The sequence below is a fragment of the Sapajus apella genome, unplaced genomic scaffold (genome assembly GCF_009761245.1).
Source record: "Sapajus apella isolate SASKATOON/1434 unplaced genomic scaffold, GSC_monkey_1.0 scaffold2, whole genome shotgun sequence".
Classification (NCBI taxonomy): Eukaryota; Metazoa; Chordata; class Mammalia; order Primates; family Cebidae; genus Sapajus; species Sapajus apella.
In genome coordinates this window covers 69,997,363-70,015,811 of record NW_022436942.1, presented here as the reverse complement: position 1 = coordinate 70,015,811, position 18,449 = coordinate 69,997,363, and the positions used below count along the sequence as shown (strand labels likewise).

The following is an 18,449-nucleotide window of genomic DNA, read 5'->3' as shown; positions in this document are numbered from 1 at the left end:
ATGAAACACTAGGCATACATGGGTTTTAATTAGATACTGGAGGAGTATCTATTCAAGGTTATGAGAGTGTTCACAGTTTTATAGGAGAAGTAAACAAGAAAAGTACCTTAAGCAGGAGAATGTATGGATTTTAGGAAAAGTAAAAGCATGTGAAATTGTCTGGTTGCATGGAACAATTTCAACAAATCAAGAAGATCCGAGAGTACAGAATCAAGTTATACTAGAAGAAAATATTATTCTAAACATGAAGCTTCAGTTTAGTAGATGGTTGAAAAGTTAAAGAAACAGATTTTGGAATTAAAACATCATGGCATTTCCTAGCCTAACTTAAACTGCCCAGAGCACTTACATTAGCTTACAGGTGGACAAAACACAAAGCCTATTTTATAATAAAATGTTGAGTATCTCACGTAATTTATTGAATACTGTGCTGAAAGTGAAAAACAGAATGGGTATATGGGTACTTAAAGAAGTACCATTTCTACTGAATGCATATCTCTTTTATACCATAATAAAGTTGAAAAATTGTGAGTTGTACAATCATAAAGTTAGGGACTATCTGTATGCGATTAAGCAGAAGGTTCTCATTTGTCTTCCCTATCAGAGTCTTCTTTATACAAGGTAGCCATTCAGTGAATATTTGTATCACTGGGATTTTAGCAAAATAAAGATGAGATCCTGAGTGTCTCAAAATAATACAAAGTAGTTAGGATGATAAATTCATAATTAATCATTTATCTTTGCTATTGAAGAAAGTTAATATTAATTAAAATTCTCGAGGGTTTTTTTTTTTGTTTTTTTTTTTTTTTAAAGACGGGGTATCACCATGTTGGTCAGGCTGGTCTTGAACTCCAGACCTCAGGTGATCCGCCCGCCTTGGCCTCCAAAGTGCTTGGATTACAGGCATGAGCCACCACACCCGGCCTAGTCTCAAGGTTTTTAACAATATCACTTATGCTGTTACAAAATTTTAAACCTGAAAATTTCAAGAAGGGTCAAATTTAGAATGCTTATGTATCTGGTGTGAGGGTTGAAAAAAATGTATTGGATGTAATGACATCCTGGTTCCCTCTACTGGGCTTAAATGAAATTACATATTTCTTTTTCTTTTCTTTTTTTTTTTGAGAGGGAGTCTTCCTCTGTCACCCAGGCTGGAGTGCAGTGGCGCGATCTCGGCTCACTGCAACCTCCACCTCCTGGGTTCAAGCGATTCCTCCTGCCTCAGCCTCCCGTGTAGCTGGGATTACAGACACCCACCACCATGCCGAGCTAATTTTATATTTTTAGTAGAGACGGGGTTTTGCCATGTTGGCCAGGCTGGTCTCAACCTCCTGACCTCAGGTGACCTGCCTGCTTGGCCTCCTGAAGTGCTGAGATTACAGGCGTGAACCACCATACTGGCCTATATTTCTTCTTTTTAAGAAATTTAAAAATGGGTGGGGGGGGCGAGGGGCTTTCTAGTAAAAACTGAAATGCCTGGTAGACAAATTCTAAAAGAGATGTAACACTACCTGTTGCTTCTTAAAGCATCTATTTCCTTAGCATAGAATGGTTGGTCTCTCCTGCTTCAGCCTTCCAAAGTAGCGAGGACTACTGGTGCGTGCCATCATGCCTGGCTAAAAAAAAAAGAAATTTTTTTTGTAGAGACAAGTTATTGCTATGTTGCAGGCTGGTCATAAACTCCTGGCCTCAAGCGCTCTTCCCTCCTTCTCCTCCCAAAGTATTGGGATTGTAGGTGTGAGCCATTGCACCTGGCCAGCAATTTCTTTTGAAGAAAAAAAGTTGTTAATATTGAAATTCAGTTATGAAAAGTTATTAAAAATAATTCCGCCTTTATAGTATTTAAGAAATCTTTATGAAACCTAATGTCACTAAGATTTTTCACCTATGTTTTCTTCTATAACGTATATAGTTACTTAGGTTAGTTATTTTCTTCACCATTGCCTTTATTGTACTTACATTATTCTTTAACAGTCAGTTTTGTTTTTGTCTTTTGAGGTGGAGTTTTGCTCCTGTTGCCCAGGCTGGAGTGCAATGGCATGATCTTGGCTCACCTCAACCTTCACCTTCCAGGTTCAAGCGATTCTCCTCGCTTAGCCTCCCAAGTAGCTGAGATTACAGGCATGCGCCACTACGCCTGGCTAATTTTGTATTTTTAGTTGAGACAGGATTTCTCCATGTTGGTCAGGCTGGTCTCGAACTCCCAGCCTCAGGTGATCTGCCTGCCTCAGCCTCCCAAAGTCCTGGGATGACAGGCGTGAGCCACAGCGCCCGGCTGTTTCTGTTTGTAATTCATCCCTACACCTGTCCATCTTGGTTGGTTTTAAACATTATATAATATATAATATGTGTATATATATATGTACACACATACTTACATATATTTTAGTATGTAAACATTAACATTGTTCTAAAAGTCAGAACTGCATAGAAAAGTATACTCAGAGAAGTCTCACTTTCCCCTCATCCCATCTACACAGTTTTTATTTCCCCATTATTTCTACGTTTTACTCCTATGCTTTATAAATGTGTGGTAATTTTTATTGGATCCTGGACATTGTGAATATCATGTTTTTTGTGGATTTGGATTTTGTTGTCTTCCTTAGAAACTGTGGATGTTTGTTTTGTCAGAGTTAAATCACTTTTGGATCAGCTTGATCGTTTGAAGCTTTGTTATTAAGTATAAATCTAGAGTAGCCTCTTCTCTAGCATTAGTTTAGCTCTGCTACTCAGGCCCCCCTCTCCTTTTTTTTTTTTTTTTTTTTTAAAGAATTCTCTCTTTAACTCCTGTGTGTTCAAATGAGAAATTCAGTGGGGCATGGTAATCTCAGCACTTTGGGAGACTGAGGCCCACTTGAGCCCAGGAGTTCGAGAACAGCCTGGGCAACATGGTGTGACCCCCATCTTAAATAATAATAATAAAGAAATTTCTATCTGGTATCTTCTGTTTTCTGCTTGAAGGACTTCCCTTAATATTTCTTGTAGTAATTATCTGTTTCACTGTGTTATCTGAGTTTTTGTTTGTCTGAAAAAGTGTTTAGTTTTGTCTTTTTTCTGAAAGGCATTTTGGCTGTGTTGACACAGTTGTTTTTTTTCTTTCAGAGTTTTAAAGGTATTACTCTCCATTTTTTTTGGATTGCATTCTTTTTTATAAGAAGTCTGCTGACACTCTATCTTCGTTCCTGTGTATGTAATGTGCATTGTTACACTAGTTGCTTTGGGTATTTTCTGTTTTATCATTGGTTACAATGTACTTTGGGGTGTTTTCTTTATGTTTCTTGTGCTTAGATTTGTTAAACTTCTTGGGTATGATGGTTTCTAGCTTTTATCAAATTTAGAAACATTTTGGCCGTTATTTTTTCAAACATTCTTTTCTCCCTCTTAACTACTTGAATTTCAATGTGATGTGCATTAACTTTGATATTATTCCACAGTTCACTGAGTGTTCATTCTTTAAAGTCTTTTTACTCTATGTGATCTTTCTCAGGTTGTTTATATTTCCATATCTTCAAGTTTACCAATCTTTTCCAGTTTCTAATATGCCATATTTTTCATTTCATATATTTTTCATCCCTAGAAATTCAGTTTGGATCTTTTTTATATTTTTCATTTTTCTACTTTCCTCTACCTTTCTAAACGTAAGAAGTATATTTGTAATAGTTCCTCTAACATATTTGTCTGCTAATTTTTATAATCTGTGTAATTTCTGAGTCCACTTATATTGATTAACTTTTCTCTTGGTTATGGGTCAGATTTTCCTGCTTCTTTGTATGCCTTGTGTTTTATTAGATACCAGACGTTGTGAATTTTACATTGTTTAGCATTAGATTTTTAAATTCATTCCTTTAAATGGGCGAGGCGGTTGTCTTGAATGAAGTTAACTCTGAATCTGTTTGATCTGTTTGATCCTTTCAAGGCTTGCCTGTTTTTTGAAGGCTTGTTTTTTTTTTTTTTTTGTTTTGTTTTTTTGTTTGTTTTTATTATTATTATTAGATGGAGTCTTACTCTGTTGTCCAGGCTGAACATCTTGGCTCACTGCAACCTCCACCTTCAGGTCTCAAGTAATTCGTTTGCCTCAGCCCCCAGAGAAGCGATACTCTTCTTATGATTATGCCCTGTGTATTTTTCCACCCAGTTGATGAGAAAACAAACTATTCCTGGCTCTGTGGGAGCTTTAGGGATTGTCTCATCTACTCCTTTCTGATGATTCTCTGGTTTTCTCTCCCATATACACTGATTAATACTTAACCAAAGACTTGGGGTGACCTCTGAAGCTTTCCTGAACATCATCTCACCATATAGCTTCCTCTGCCCTGATACTGTACTTCACAAATTTTAACCTTCTGAATTTTGGCTTCTCAACTCACCAAGACAGTGATCTGTTTGGATTCCTCCTCCTATACTCACTCTTTTTTTTATTATTATTATTAGATGGAGTCACACTCTATCACCAGGCTGGAGTGCAGTGGCATGATCTTGGCTCACTGCAACCCCTGCTTTCTGGGTTCAGGCGATTCTTCTGCCTCAGCCTCCCAAGTAGCTGGGACAGCAGGCACATACCACCACGTCCAGCTAATTTTTGTATTTTTGGTAGAGACGGGGTTTCACCATGTTGGCCAGGATGGTCTTCATCTCTTGAACTTGTGATCTGCCCACCTCGGCCTCCCAACGTGGTAGGATTACACATGAGCCATCGTGACTGGCCCTTCTGTACTCACTCCTACCAGCCAGTGAGCTGGGGTCCTTGATGGACTCACCTTGCTTCTCTTTTTGCAGGGATTGGTGTTCTCTTCTGCTTGTTGCCTACTGTTTGAAAACTGGATATTTTCACATATTTTATTCAATTTTTAGTTGTTTAAGGCTGGAGGGTAAATTCTTTTCCTGTTATCTCATCAAAGCTGGAAGTAGAAATTCCTTCCCTTAGATTTTATCCCACTAGTTCCTTGATATAATTTCAGTTCTTTTAAGGATTTAAAAAATATTTTATCCAGCATGTTTAGTTCTTTTGAATGGAAAGTTGATTCAAATAGCTTAGCTTATCATTACTAGAAATAGAAATCCTTATTTCCTTTTAAATTAAAACATAAAATAGAAAAAGACTATATGATATCTTCATAAAAGTGAGACTGTTGGGGAGGTAGAGGTGGATAATGCTGTGGTTCTTCTGAACAGTCCAAAGGAGAAAATAAGGAAGCAGGGCATGTTTTAGGGAGGCCTATTAAAAATGTCAGACTTGGGGCCAGATGCAGTGGCTCACATCTGTAATTCCAGCACTTTGGAAGGCTGAGGCAGGTGGATCACCTGAGGTCAGGAGTTTGAGACCAGCCTGACCAACATGGTGAAACACCATCTCTACTAAAAATCCAAAAATTTAGCCAGGCATGGTGGCACATGTCTGAAATTCCAGCTATTCAGGAGACTGATGGAGGAGAATTGCTTGAACCTAGGAGGCAAAGGTTGCAGTGAGCCGAGATTGTACCACTGCACTCCAGCCTGGGCAACAAGAGCGAAAACTCTGACACACACACACACACACACAGAGAACTTCAGACTTGGTATGGTTTTGGCTGGTGTGGACACTAGGTGGTACATTACTAATAGACTAGTAGGTAGGATTCCCATAATGGAATATGTTGAAAGAACTTCACAGTGTCAGAGTGAGACAGTTATGATAGGCTGTTTTGATTTTAACCTAGGTATTCTACATTTCTTCATTTCTCTGCACCGTCAATTACATCTGGTATTTGTACACAGAGCTGAGGATGAAACACACCCAGAGTGGACAGAGCCCATCTCCACTGGTAAGTTTTATTCAGAGTTCATAGTTAATAATAGTATGCTAGGCTGGGTGTGGTGGCTCATACCTGTAATCCCAGCACTTTGGGAGGCTGAAGGGGGCAGATTGCTTATGCTCAGGAGTTTGAGACCAGTCTGGGCAACACAGCAAAAACCCATCTCTACAAAAGATACCAAAAAAATTAGCTGGGCATTGTAGCATATGCCTACCATCCTAGCTACTGAGGGCGGGCTGCAGCGGGAGGATCATTCAAGCCACTGTACCCCAGCCTGGGTGACAGAAAAAAAATATATGTAAAAACCTATATATCCCTGACAAACAGTGTAAGCATTTAGCACTAGCTAGCTGCATTTATGGAGATTAATCAAAGAAAAAACAGGTTCCCGCAGAGTTTGCATCCTATTGACATCACTTCCTCTTCTCCCTTCTCTCTCTCTCTCTCTCTCTCTCTCACTTTCTCTCTTTCTCTTTCTCTCTCTCTCTCTCTCTCTCTCTCTCTCTCTCTCTCACACACACACACACACACGCACACATACAGGTTTGATCATAGGAATATTATTTATAGTACTGGCATTCCTGCCTGGTTTGACTCAGCAAGAGAAATCCTTCTTGACTGTATGCTAACCCTGGGTTCAGGCATTTCTCATCCTTTAGCCTCTCAAGTAGATGGGATTACAGGCATGCACTGCCACATCAGGCTAAATTTTTTGTGTTTTTTGTAGAGATGGGGTTTCACCATGTTGGCCAGGCTGGTCTTGAACTCCTGACCTCAAGTGATCTGCCCACTTTGGCCTCCCAAAGTGCTGGGTCTACAGGCATGAGCCACCGTGCCTGGCCAATAAATACTTGTTGAACAAATAAATAATACTATTATATCATGAAAAGGGCATTTCAGGGTAGATCAGAAGATCTGTCTTCTGGACTCAGTTCTGTTATTTATCTCCTGTTGTGACCTTAGACATATCATCTCCCTAGGCCAGGCGTGGTGGCTCACGCCTGTAATCCTACCACTTTGGGAGGCCGAGGTAGGGGGATCACCTGAGGTCAGGAGTTCAAGACCAGCCTGGCCATCAGGGTTAAACCCCATCCTTAAAAGAAAGAAAGAAAGAAAGAAAGACATATCATCTCCCTTTCTTGCACCTCCAGTTTTTCATCATAAAATGAAGTGTTGGCTGGGCGTGGTGGCTCATGCGTGTAATCCCAGCATTCTGGGAGGCCGAGGTGGGCAGACTAGCCTGACTAATATGGTGAAACCCATCTCTACTAAACATACAAAATTAGCCAGGTGTGGTGGCGCATGCCTGTAATCCTAGCTACTTGGGAGGCTGAGGCAGGAGAATCACTTGTCCCCAGGAGGTTGTGGTGAGCCATGATCATGCCATTGCACTCCAGCCTGGGCAACAAGAGTGAAACACCGTTTAAAAATAAATAAATAAAATGAGTTGTTAGTCTATGTGATCTTTAATGTCCCTTCCACCTCTAAGATGCTACGATTCTATGAACTCTTCATCTGATTGACTTCTTTTTTTTTTTTTTTTTTTTTGAGATGGAGTCTCATCCTGTCATCAGGCTGGAATGCAGTGGCGCGATCTTGGCTCACTGCAAACTCCGCCTCTCAGGTTCAAGCGATTCTCCTGCCTCAGCCTCCCGAGTAGCTGGGACTACAGGCATCCACCACCACACCCAGCTAATTTTTTTGTATTTTTAGTAGAGACAAGGTTTCATCATGTTGGCCAGGATGATCTCGATCTTTTGACCTCATGATCCACCCGCCTTGGACTCCCAAAATGCTGGGATTACAGGCGTGAGCCACCGAGGCCAGCCCTGATTGACTTCTTAAGGAGACACTCTTCTTACTTTTTTCTGTTTTTCTAGATGTTCATGACTGAACAAGGCCAGGGGCAGATAATGCATTTTAAATTTCTGTTTCTCACTCTGTCTTGCTGTAAACAGAAAGGGCACTGAGAAGATAACTGAAAAGTAACATGAAGAGGCCCTTAAGCAGTATCCTGAACAGGATCTTACAGCCTATAAAAGAGCTGTTGAACTTTTTTCAATAATTAAAATATTTAATTCACAGTCTAGTTTAGTAGCTACTAGCTATATGTGAATACTGAACACTTATGCCTAATGTGATTGAGGAATTGAATTTTAAATTTTACTTAATTTTAATTTCATTATCCACATGCAGCTATAGCTACTGTATTGTGCAACACAGGATTATACTCTGGTAACTTTTCTTTAGTTTACCTCTGGGTATTCCATACTAATAATTACCCTTCTTTTTTTTTTTTTTTTTTTTTTTTGAGACAGTCTCACTCTGTTGCCAGGTTGGAGTGCAGTGGCACAATCTTGGCTCACTACAACCTCCAATTCACTGGTTCAGGCGATTCTCCTGCCTCAGCAATAGCCTCAGCCTCCTGAGTAGCTGGGACTACAGGTGGATGCCACCGTGCCCAGCTAATTTTTGTACTTTTAGTAGAGACAGGTTTTCACCATGTTGGCCAGGATGGTCTCGATTTCTTGACCTTGTGCTCTGCTTGCCTCAGCCTCCCAAAGTGCTGGGATTGATTACAGGTATGAGCCACCACACCCAGCCAGCAATAAGCTTTGTATCAGAGATTCATTGGTACCCAGGTAAAAATAAGAATTAAACACAGGAACCACCTGGTGGAGGAAAGAATAAAAAGTAGGGCCAAGCCCAGTGGCTCACGCCTGTAATCCCAGCACTTTGGGAGTCTGAGGCGGGCAGATTACGAGATCAGGAGTCCTAAACCAGCCTGGCCAGCATGGTGAAACCTTGTCTCTACTAAAAATAAAAAAATGAGCTGGGCATGGTGGCACATACCTGTACTGCTAGCTACTCAGGAGGCTGAGGCAGGAGAATCATTTGAACCCTGGAGGCGGAGGTTGTGGTGAGCTGAGATTGCATCACTGCACTCCAGCCTGGGTGACAGAGCAAGACTCGGTCTCAAAAAAAAAAAGTGAAGAATGGAAGTGGGTGGAAGGGGTCACAAAAACCAATTTTACTTACTTTCCTATAGTCAGCACTAGCTGTCCTATTCTAGATCCAGACTGTTTGGGGCAGATTAGTTACCGATATCTAATTATTGATTAGCTGTTCACTTAATGCTTATTGATCCCTAACAATGCCATTCTAAATATCATTTCTACCTTAAATAAGAAAAAAAGCTTATTTTTAATTCTATTATTTCTTTAAGATATTCCATTCAAATTCGTACATCATGAAGTCCTAGTGGGTAGGAATAACTCTTCTGTAAGTTGTTTTACAGTGTGTAACACAAGATGAGATTTTGAAAATGTTCTATCTTCTAGTGTCTAACAGTCTTATATCCAAAGGGCATATTTGACCCTGCACTACTATACTAATCCTGGCCTATTACACTTTTTACTGATCATCTTATAAGAAGGGTTTCATTCCACCCATAAAGTCTGAAGAAATCCACACCTCTCTGGGTCTAAAAGAAGAACTTTACTGTTATTAGAAGATGGAGGGTTACTATGTGATTTCATATATGCCTTTCTTTTTTTTTTTTTTTTTTTTTTTTTTTGAGACAGAGTTGCTGTCACCAGGCGCCAGGCTGGAGTGCAGTGGTGCGATCTCAGCTCACTGCAACCTCCCCCTCCCAGGTTCAAACAATTCTCCTGCCTCAGCCTCCCAAGTAGCTGGGACTACAGGCGCGTACCACCATGCCCAGCTAGTTTTTGTATTTTTTGGTAGAGACAGGGTTTCACCATGTTGTCCAGGATGGTCTCAATCTCTTGACCTCATGATCCACTCGCCTCGACCTCCCAAAGTGCTGGGAATACAGGCGTGAGCCACCATGCCTGGCCTATGCCTTTATTCTTAAGAGAATTGGTTTGAGTACCCAAATTCCATATTAGGCTACTTCCTGCAGGCTTTCTTTGTGGGTTTTTTGTGTTGTTGTACTTTTTAGAATATAGTAATAGAGATAAAATTCTATTATATACAGTGCTAATAAGGAACTACTGTATCTATTAGATGAATTTTATAGCAAATATTGCTTGACAGGAAAAAACTGGCTTTTGGAAATCTTTTTGTTCTAGAGTGTTAACTGACTTGGTATATATTATTATATGATTGATAATGTCTTAAGACATTTCTCACATTTATTCTTTTCACAGGTGATAGATTATACTTGTCGAGTTGGTCAAATGGCCCTCATTTTCTCAAGGTAAGATTTTTTTCTTTACTTCTTAGCAAGGTGTAGACTCTCATTATCCTGGTGTTCAGGTGGGAACAAATAGGACAATGCCCTTTATTTCCGTTGTCACTCCTAAGTCCTCACAGAGCCTAACTTAGAAGCAACAAATATATGTTCATTGGTTCCATTTTTCCACATTGAATAGAAAAGTAGTTGATGTTATAGATTTGGGTGTTAGCTCCAATTCTACCATCAATTCTGTGTGACCTTGAACAAAATTTCTTTGGTCTTTGGATCACTTACTCTTTTTTCTATATCATAAAGAGTTGTAATAGACAACCTTCAGGATCTCATCTACTTTATAACATTGGGTAAGAGTGTTAGGATTATAGAGTCCAGAAATGGTTTGGATCTCACCTAAAGTGGTGGCCATATCAGAGTTGGTTTTAGACTTTTGTGACTTTTGCTCCTGGATCTTTTCCTCTTACAGGGAGCTGGTTGTATTTAGTTGGATAAAGAGCTGGCTATTTAAAGCTAAGCTTTGGAAAAGCTCCCAAGAAGGGGCGGATGAGAATGAGATTATTCCTGGTCAGCACAGAAAGTAAAACAGACTGCACACAGAACTCCTTCGCAGATTTTCCTTTCACTTTGACCCACTTGGATTTTTATCTGACCATACAGCTCCCAGAGATTATCTGTATGGTAGGATTCACTAATCTAGGTATAAAATTAATTCCCCACTGCATTGTACTTCCCTAGGACCTGGAAAAGAGGGAATACCAAAGGTATTTGAGGTATTTTTCTTGAAGAAATAAAATGTGTTATTTGTGGCGATTGGTGGGATGATATAATTGAGGGAAGAGCAGGAGAATATTCTGCAAAGGAGGAAGGGCATGAAAAAGACTGGATATTAGGGTGATACTTTTTTCCCCTCCCAGCCTGATACCTCTGCTATTGATGACACCTGTATTCTGTCTGGGCAATACTAGTGAATGTTTCCAAAACTTCAGCCAGAGCCACAAGTAAGTAAGAACTAAATGTATGATTTTCATGGCAGACTATACCTATTTGTTTCTATAAATAAGAACTGGAAAAAGACTTTCTACATACATTCTGACCAAAGTGCTTATATTAGAAATGGGCTACGGAACAAGATGTAGTAAAGGGTAAAAATACAAAAGTAAAAGTGTAACACAAAATGACAAGATAATGTGTCTATGGGAGAGTGACAAGGTATTATAGGCAAGAGTTAGCAAAATGATAAGTAAAATGACATGCTTATTAACTCTTGGTGAGCAGCTTTTTTTTTTTTTTTTTTTTTTTTATCTTTTGTAGTACTCCTGTTTGTTAATTTTCTTCCTAGGTGTATCCTGATGCACTCACCACCATCATCCGTGGCTGAACTCCTACCTTCTGCCAACACATCTGTCTGTGGCATACTTTATTTTTATGGTATCACCATTTTCCTGGGCAGCTTTGTACTCAGCCTCCTTACAATTATGGTATGGTACCACCCTACCTTCCTTTGTGGAGAGAAGGGGAAGTGAGGGGGGAATGGGCCAATATTCCCAGGACCTGGGAAAGATGGGGCAGAGAGCCACTTCTTGTTGTTCTAGAACTAAAAAAGTAGCTAGGAGATCTCGACATATAATCACTGCCACAGATTTTTGGACTTCTCCAAATCAGATGAGGAGAGAAAGAAAAGAGCTTGTATTCATTAGGTGAAAATATGCCCGCTCTACAACTAATATAGGCTTCATCAATCCCCTCTGGCCAGAAAACTCTTATGTGTCACATATATTCTTTTTTTGTTGTTGTTCTTTTTTTTTTTTTCCTTTTTTTTTTTTTTTTTTTTTTTTTTCTGCATGCACTTAGGGCATAACATATATTCTTTATATAGACAGGATCACACTCTGGAATATAGAACATATGCTTCGATTTAATTTTCCAAATAATAAAATAGTTTTCTTTTTTAAACTCTTTATTTGGCCATAAATTTGTATTTATGCTATGTCTAACTGGGGCTAAAGTGCTAAGTGGCTCATGAAGTTATCAGATACTCATTTGATATCATCAGGATGATGTACAATTATAATAATTAGCCAGGGGATAGTAAGTTACATAACTGCCTCATGCAAAAGCAGTAAATGAGCGAATATCCGTTTGTATTTGCCATATCTATTTTTCAGTATCGTTTTCTCCTCTTTTTATGTTCCAGTTCAAGAATTACAAGGTATCTACTTGCAGATCAAATGTATCCCACTAATACCTGTGTACCAGATAGAGTAATGGGGAATTTCCTTTGACAACTCAGACATAAGTTATAGAGATGGAGTTTGGCTGGGCACAGTGGTTTGCACCTGTAATCCCAGCACTTTGGGAGGCCAAAGCGGGCAGATCACTTGAGGCCAGGAATTCGAAACCAGTCTGGCCAACATGGTGAAACCCCATTTCTACTAAAAATACAAAAATTAGCCAGGCATAGTGGCACACACATACAGTCCCAGCTACTCAGGAGGCTGAGGCATGAGAATCACTTGAACCCAGGAGACGGAGATTGCAGTGAGCTGAGATTGCACCACTCCAGCCCGGGCAACAAAGGAGACTCTGTCTCAAAAATAAAAAAATTCTCTTAAACACACACAAACAAGATGGCTCAGTTCAAATCAGCAGCTTTGCAAACAGTACACAATGACTAGTTCATATCAAAATGGGTTTGATGGTTTATATTTGGAACTACCAAGAGAAACAGGTCCCAGACCTTGGCACCCTGCAGATTCCTGATTGCTTCTTTAGAATAGCCCAGGTTTCAGTGTATATACTCAGAATTAGCATTCTAGATTATTTAAAAATCAGCAGATGGTGAACTGATTCTTTTAGGCGTAAGTATTCTCAAACTCGTCTCCTTTTGATGCTTATGTAGGGAAAGAAGACTGTGTACATGGCTGAACTTGATTAAGTAATGAGGTTATTAACTTAGAGAGTAGATCTGGATTAGGGAAAAAGAGTCAGATTTGTTACCACGAGTGTTATCTAATTTATTTTCTGCAAAAAAAACCGCATTGGAATTTTGAACTGATTTATATTTGTTTCATGAGCTAAACCTTATTCAGACAGCTGAAAGTAGAAAAAACAACCTTCCCCTCCCGGGTTCAAGTGATTCTTTTGCCTCAGCCTCCTGAGTAGTTGGGATTACAGGCACTTGCCACCATGCCTGGCTAATTTTTGTATTTTTTTTTTTTTTTTTTTGAGATGGGGTCTTACTCTGTCTGTGTCCCAGGCTGGAGTGCAATGGCGCTATCACTGCTCACTGTAACCTCCACCTCCCGCATCCCAGTTCAAGCAATTTTCCTACCTCAGCCTCCCAAGTAGCTGGGATTACAGGCATGAGCCACCATGCCTAGCTAATTTTTGTATTTTTTAGTAGAGACAGGGTTTCACCATGTTGGTCAGGCTGGTCTCAAACTCCTGACCTCGTGATCTGCTCACCTCAGCCTCCCAAAGTGCTGAGATTACAGGCGTGAGCTACCATGCCTGGCCAAGTTCACTCTTAAGGTAATTTTTTCTCAGAAAAAGCCTGATCTCAGAAAGTAAAGATAAGAGAATGGGGTCATTCCTGTTGTGAGATTCTAAGAGAATAATCTTTTTAAAATGATAGGAAGATAGACCTGGGGCATTTTACTAAGCTTTAAATTAACTGCTCACTGCTGTACTTACGTTTAGGTCTTACTTATCCAAGCCCAGACATTGTATAAGAAGTTTGTGAAGTCATCTGGCTTTCTGGGGAGTGAACAGTGGGCAGTGATTCACATTATGGACCAGAGAGTACGCTTCTACCCAGTGGCCTTCTTTTGCTGCTGGGGCCCAGGTAGGTATCTTAGTGAGAAAAGATGGGCAGTGAAGAGGGCAGTTATTAGATTCTGATCAATCAAAGTGGTCTCACCAAGAAGGATGGCTGCAAATTCCTATTCTGCTTGTAAAATTTGTATGGTCCCTATCCATATTTCCAGTTTTTACCAACCTCCTTAACTCCTTTTGCTTCTTATGTTTTTAGAAATTAAGAGAATTAAACATGAGATGCACAATGATATAAAAGGAAGAAATATCATGAGAGACTTGGAGATACTAACACCTGCCCCTCCTACTACATAAGGTTATAGTGAGGATCAGATTGGATAATTTTTTTTTTTTTTTTGAGACAGAGTCTCACTCTATTGCCCAGGCTGGAGTGCAGTTTTGCAATCTTGGCTCACTACAACCACCACCTCCCAGGTTCAAGCAATTCTCCTGCCTCAGCCTCCCAAGTAGCTGGGATTACAGGCACATGCCACCATGCTTGGCTAATTTTGTTTTCTTCGTGTGTGTGTGTGTATTTTTTTTTTTTTTAGACAGAATCTCACTCTGTCACCAGGATGGAGTGCAGTAACATGATCTCGGCTCACTGCAACTTCCACCTCCTGGGTTCCAGAGATTCTCCTGCCTCAGCCTCCTGAGTAGCCACCATGCCTAGCTAATTTTTATATTTTTTACAAAATTATAGTAGAGACAGGGTTTCACCGTATTGACCAGGCTGGTCTAGAACTCCTGACCTGTGATCCACCCTCCTCGTCCTCCCAAAGTGCTGGGATTATAGGCGTGAGCCACCACACCCAGCCTAATTTTTGCATTTTTAGTAGAGAGGGGGTTTCCGCCAGGTTGGCCAGGCTGGTCTCAAACTCCTGACTTCAGGTGATCCGCCCGCCTTGGCCTCCCAAAGTGCTGGGATTACCCTGGCCAGATTGGATAATTTTTATGAAAAAGCTTGGGAAAATCTGAATTGATAGGAAGTGTAAATTATTACCTTCTTATAGTATATCCATTACTACACTATAATCTACAAAGTTTTATTATTAAAGACTAGAAGTTGGAGGCCTAAGACCCATTGGTTCGCATAACAGGTTAACCTCACTGATGGATTTTATTATGCCTGTTGTTTCCATGCTGATAATGCTCAGGCATGTGTATGGAGGAACCTGATACTTCAGGCAGTCAGGACTGACAAGAAGGTCTACACTTTGTGTGTTTACAGCTGTCATTCTGATGATCATAAAGCTGACTAAGCCACAGGACACCAAGCTTCACATGGCTCTTTATGTTCTCCAGGTAACACCTTCAATATTCATTATCTCTGTTCTTACACCCTCATCCTATTTTCTCATATTACCTTTACTCGATAAGCACAGTTTTTTCCCTCAGAGTATTTATTTCTACATTGCAAAAGAGAAAATGTATTATTTACACTCAGTTATGAAGAATGTGAAAATTTTCTCAAAGTCGAAGTAGATGATGTAAAAGTACTGCCACGCATCCAGAGCATATATATCTCTGGTCAATTTTATTTTACTGATGTGTTTTTAAGGAATGGACAGCAAAAATAAGATCTGCCAGGCATGTTCTTATGAAACATTGATAGTGACATGGTTCTCTCCCATCCAGAGTAAATTGAATGGGATAAATGAACTATTCTTGGTGAATGGTGGGGAGGGGATAGAATAATCCTCTCTTTTTTTTTTTCTTTACTGACTATTCTGATGAGATAGTTTTCTCAAGGCTACTCTGGGAAATGAGGCAATAAGGAGAGGCATTGAAGCTACTTCATTGTTCCTATGTATATATTAAGAAATATGACCAACTCTCTGTCATCCATGATAGTGTAGTTTAGAGAGTGAGTTCAGGATGAACTAGAAAAAATGTTTTAAAAACTGATGTCAGATCTTTATGTTTGAGATAGAGACAGTATAACAATGCTTTATGAATAAGGGAAGTAGGAATTATTCCCTGGATCTCTGAAAACCTGAAGCATGGGCTGCATCACCCCTTCATCTCCTCCAGGCTCTAACGGCAACATCCCAGGGTCTACTCAACTGTGGAGTATATGGCTGGACACAGCACAAATTCCACCAACTAAAGCAGGAGGCTCAGCGTGATGCAGATACCCAGACACCGTTATTATGCTCACAGAAGAGATTCTATAGCAGGGGCTTAAAGTCACTGGAATCCACCCTTACTTTTCCTACCAGTACTTCCACCATTCTTTGAAACTACAATATTGGAACATCCAGGAACTGGAGTTATTCTACACTAATGGATTGGAAAGAATTTTGGGAAAGGACATCTTAAATCTTTTCTAACTATGCTCTGAACTGCAGAACTGAAAGGAAATGTAGTGCTATTATTAGTAGTCATTCTAAATGAATTGGTAGTATCTCTCCAGTTATTCCCAGATTCACTAGTGATCCTTAAAGTCTCCTCTGTCCAGGGAGAGGAAGACACTTTTCATCTCAGAGATAGACTCATGTTACCTTGATGGATATTAGATTTGTCTAAGTCTCTTCTAGAAAAAATAAATTCCAGATTATCATTTATATGTGTCATTTCAAGGCTTTCTACTCCATGGTTGCAGGGGAAGTCAGGGTGGGGGTATGCAACAACTTACTCAGGTCTTGCCATTGCTGTTACTCTCTCTAAAGTTGGACACAAAAATCCTGGGTTTTTATTTTGTGAAGAGTTTTGGAAACTCATAAGAAACAAGGACAACTACTATCAAATAATTGATAGTGGGACCTTTAGACCCACCATATCTAAGTCTCATACGTTCAGTTCTGTTCTAGGACTTGAACAATAGGGATCACGCCACTCTAAAATACTAAGGCTAATCTTTTGACATTACAGGGACAATAAGATTTTTTTTTTTTTTGCTTTTTAATAAAATTTTATTTATTTATTTATTTATTATTGCATTTTAGGTTTTGGGACAATAAGATTTAAGAGAAATTGAAACTAAAAAAAAAATCTAGAAATCAATAACTGTTAACTTGCATTTACAAGCAGAAGTCCAAGGTTGGTTTCATTGTGTTCAATTTATCAATGAATAAAGTTAGATTGAACAATGTGAACAACTTGCCATTTTTGTAGGTGATAATGGTCTAATATCAATTTCACATCGTTCAGCCTAATCGTAAGTGCTAAATACATGTTTATAGGATAAATGGGTGAAGAAGCAAATAAGTGACTTATAGGTAAAATTTAAATTTTTTGGAAAAGAAAAAAAAAGACTGCAGAGTTTCATTCAGGGGTAGGAATCTGTTTCTTCCTCTTGAATCATGTAGCAGTGATATTTGGTCTCTCCAGCTAAGTTGTGAACAAGGCCAACCTGAGTCCAGAGCATCATATAGTATGATGCCAAGACAAAGGGAAAGCCAAATGGACAAGGTGACTGGAATGATAATTAATCAAAACATCTAGACCTACTAATCTGATGATTACAAAGGTGGTCTTCTTCTCACCTGATAAATGATCTTGGTATGTCTGAGGCAAAATCTTTAAAATTGGGGAAATTGACTGAGAGGATTATAACGGAAGATTAGACAGGATGTTATGAAAAGTAAGTTACAGAGATCTTTCCAAAAGAGCTCTCTATAGAAATGTCAGGGGCTGGGCACAGTGACTCACACCTATAATCCCAGCACTTTGGGAGGCCAAGGTGGGCGGATCACCTGAGGTTGGGTGTTTGAGACCAGCCTGACCAACATGGAGAAACCCTGTCTCTACTAAAAATACAAAATTAGCTGGGTATGGTGGTACATGCCTGTAATCCCAGCTCCTCAGAAGGCTGAGGCAGGAGAATCGCTTGAACCCAGGAGGCAGAGGTTGTGGTGAGCCAAGATCACACCATTGCACCCCAACCTGGGCAACAAGAGTGAAACACCATCTCAAAAAAAGAAAGAAAGAAATATCAGGGAGCTCAATGATAGCTCTTTCCGTTTTAGACCATGGACTTCATGGAAGTTATGGAGGGTAACCTGCTCTTACTCTGTCAAGATCATATCTTGAGGCTTCTCATTGTCCCAAAGATCCTGAGACCTGATTTCAGGATAGCACAAAACAAAATAGACTGCCTCACCTAGGAAGCTGCATTAACTTCTTTTATTTTAAAAACAAATAAGCAGTCAGCATATAGAAAAATAGATGGAGGCACGAAAGAGTTCCTATATCCATAGTCCCCAAGGGACACCAGAACTAAGAAATCCAATTTTTTTTTTTTTTTTTTTGAGACAGAGTCTTGCTCTGTCACCCCGGGTATAGTGCAGTGGCATGATCTTGGCTCACTGCAACCTCCACCTCCCGGGTTCAAGCAATTCTCCTACCTTGGCCTCCCGAGTAGCTGGGACTATAGGCGCCCACCACCACGCCTGGCTAATTTTTGTAGTATTTTAGTAGAGACCGGTTTTTCACCATGTTGGTCAGGCTGGTCTCGAACGCCTGACCTCAGGTGTTCCACCCACCTCGGCCTCCCAAAGTGCTGGGATTACAGGCATGAGCCACTGCGCTCATGCGTTGACCAGAAGTCCAGTTCCAGTTCTAAAAGGTCCTTTCAGTATCACTTCATATTTGGCCTTATTACCAGAAAGAAAGTAATTAACAAA

General features: G+C 39.9%; 1 protein-coding gene and 1 non-coding gene across 10 annotated transcripts in view; one reads left to right on the top strand and one right to left on the bottom strand.

Annotated features, from left to right (window-relative positions):
• Positions 1–16,388, top strand: part of TMEM116 (transmembrane protein 116) — an 88,917-nt gene extending 72,529 nt beyond the window's left edge. For 5 of the 9 annotated variants that reach the window (XM_032239926.1, XM_032239932.1, XM_032239940.1 and 2 more), the window contains 7 exons: positions 5,697–5,801; positions 9,965–10,014; positions 10,923–11,006; positions 11,348–11,486; positions 13,708–13,852; positions 15,053–15,126; positions 15,856–16,388. In XM_032239926.1, the coding sequence (XP_032095817.1) occupies positions 5,697–5,801; positions 9,965–10,014; positions 10,923–11,006; positions 11,348–11,486; positions 13,708–13,852; positions 15,053–15,126; positions 15,856–16,062 (804 nt within the window). In that variant the 3' untranslated portion in view covers positions 16,063–16,388. The remainder of the gene's footprint in view (positions 1–5,696; positions 5,802–9,964; positions 10,015–10,922; positions 11,007–11,347; positions 11,487–13,707; positions 13,853–15,052; positions 15,127–15,855) is intronic. The other 4 variants (XM_032239970.1, XM_032239960.1, XM_032239950.1 and 1 more) reach the window with 3 other exon arrangements.
• LOC116527909 lies at positions 1,449–1,510 on the bottom strand. The gene has a single exon (XR_004258785.1). It is a non-coding gene; the product is annotated as a U7 small nuclear RNA (small nuclear RNA).
• Positions 16,389–18,449: the final 2,061 nt, after the last annotated feature.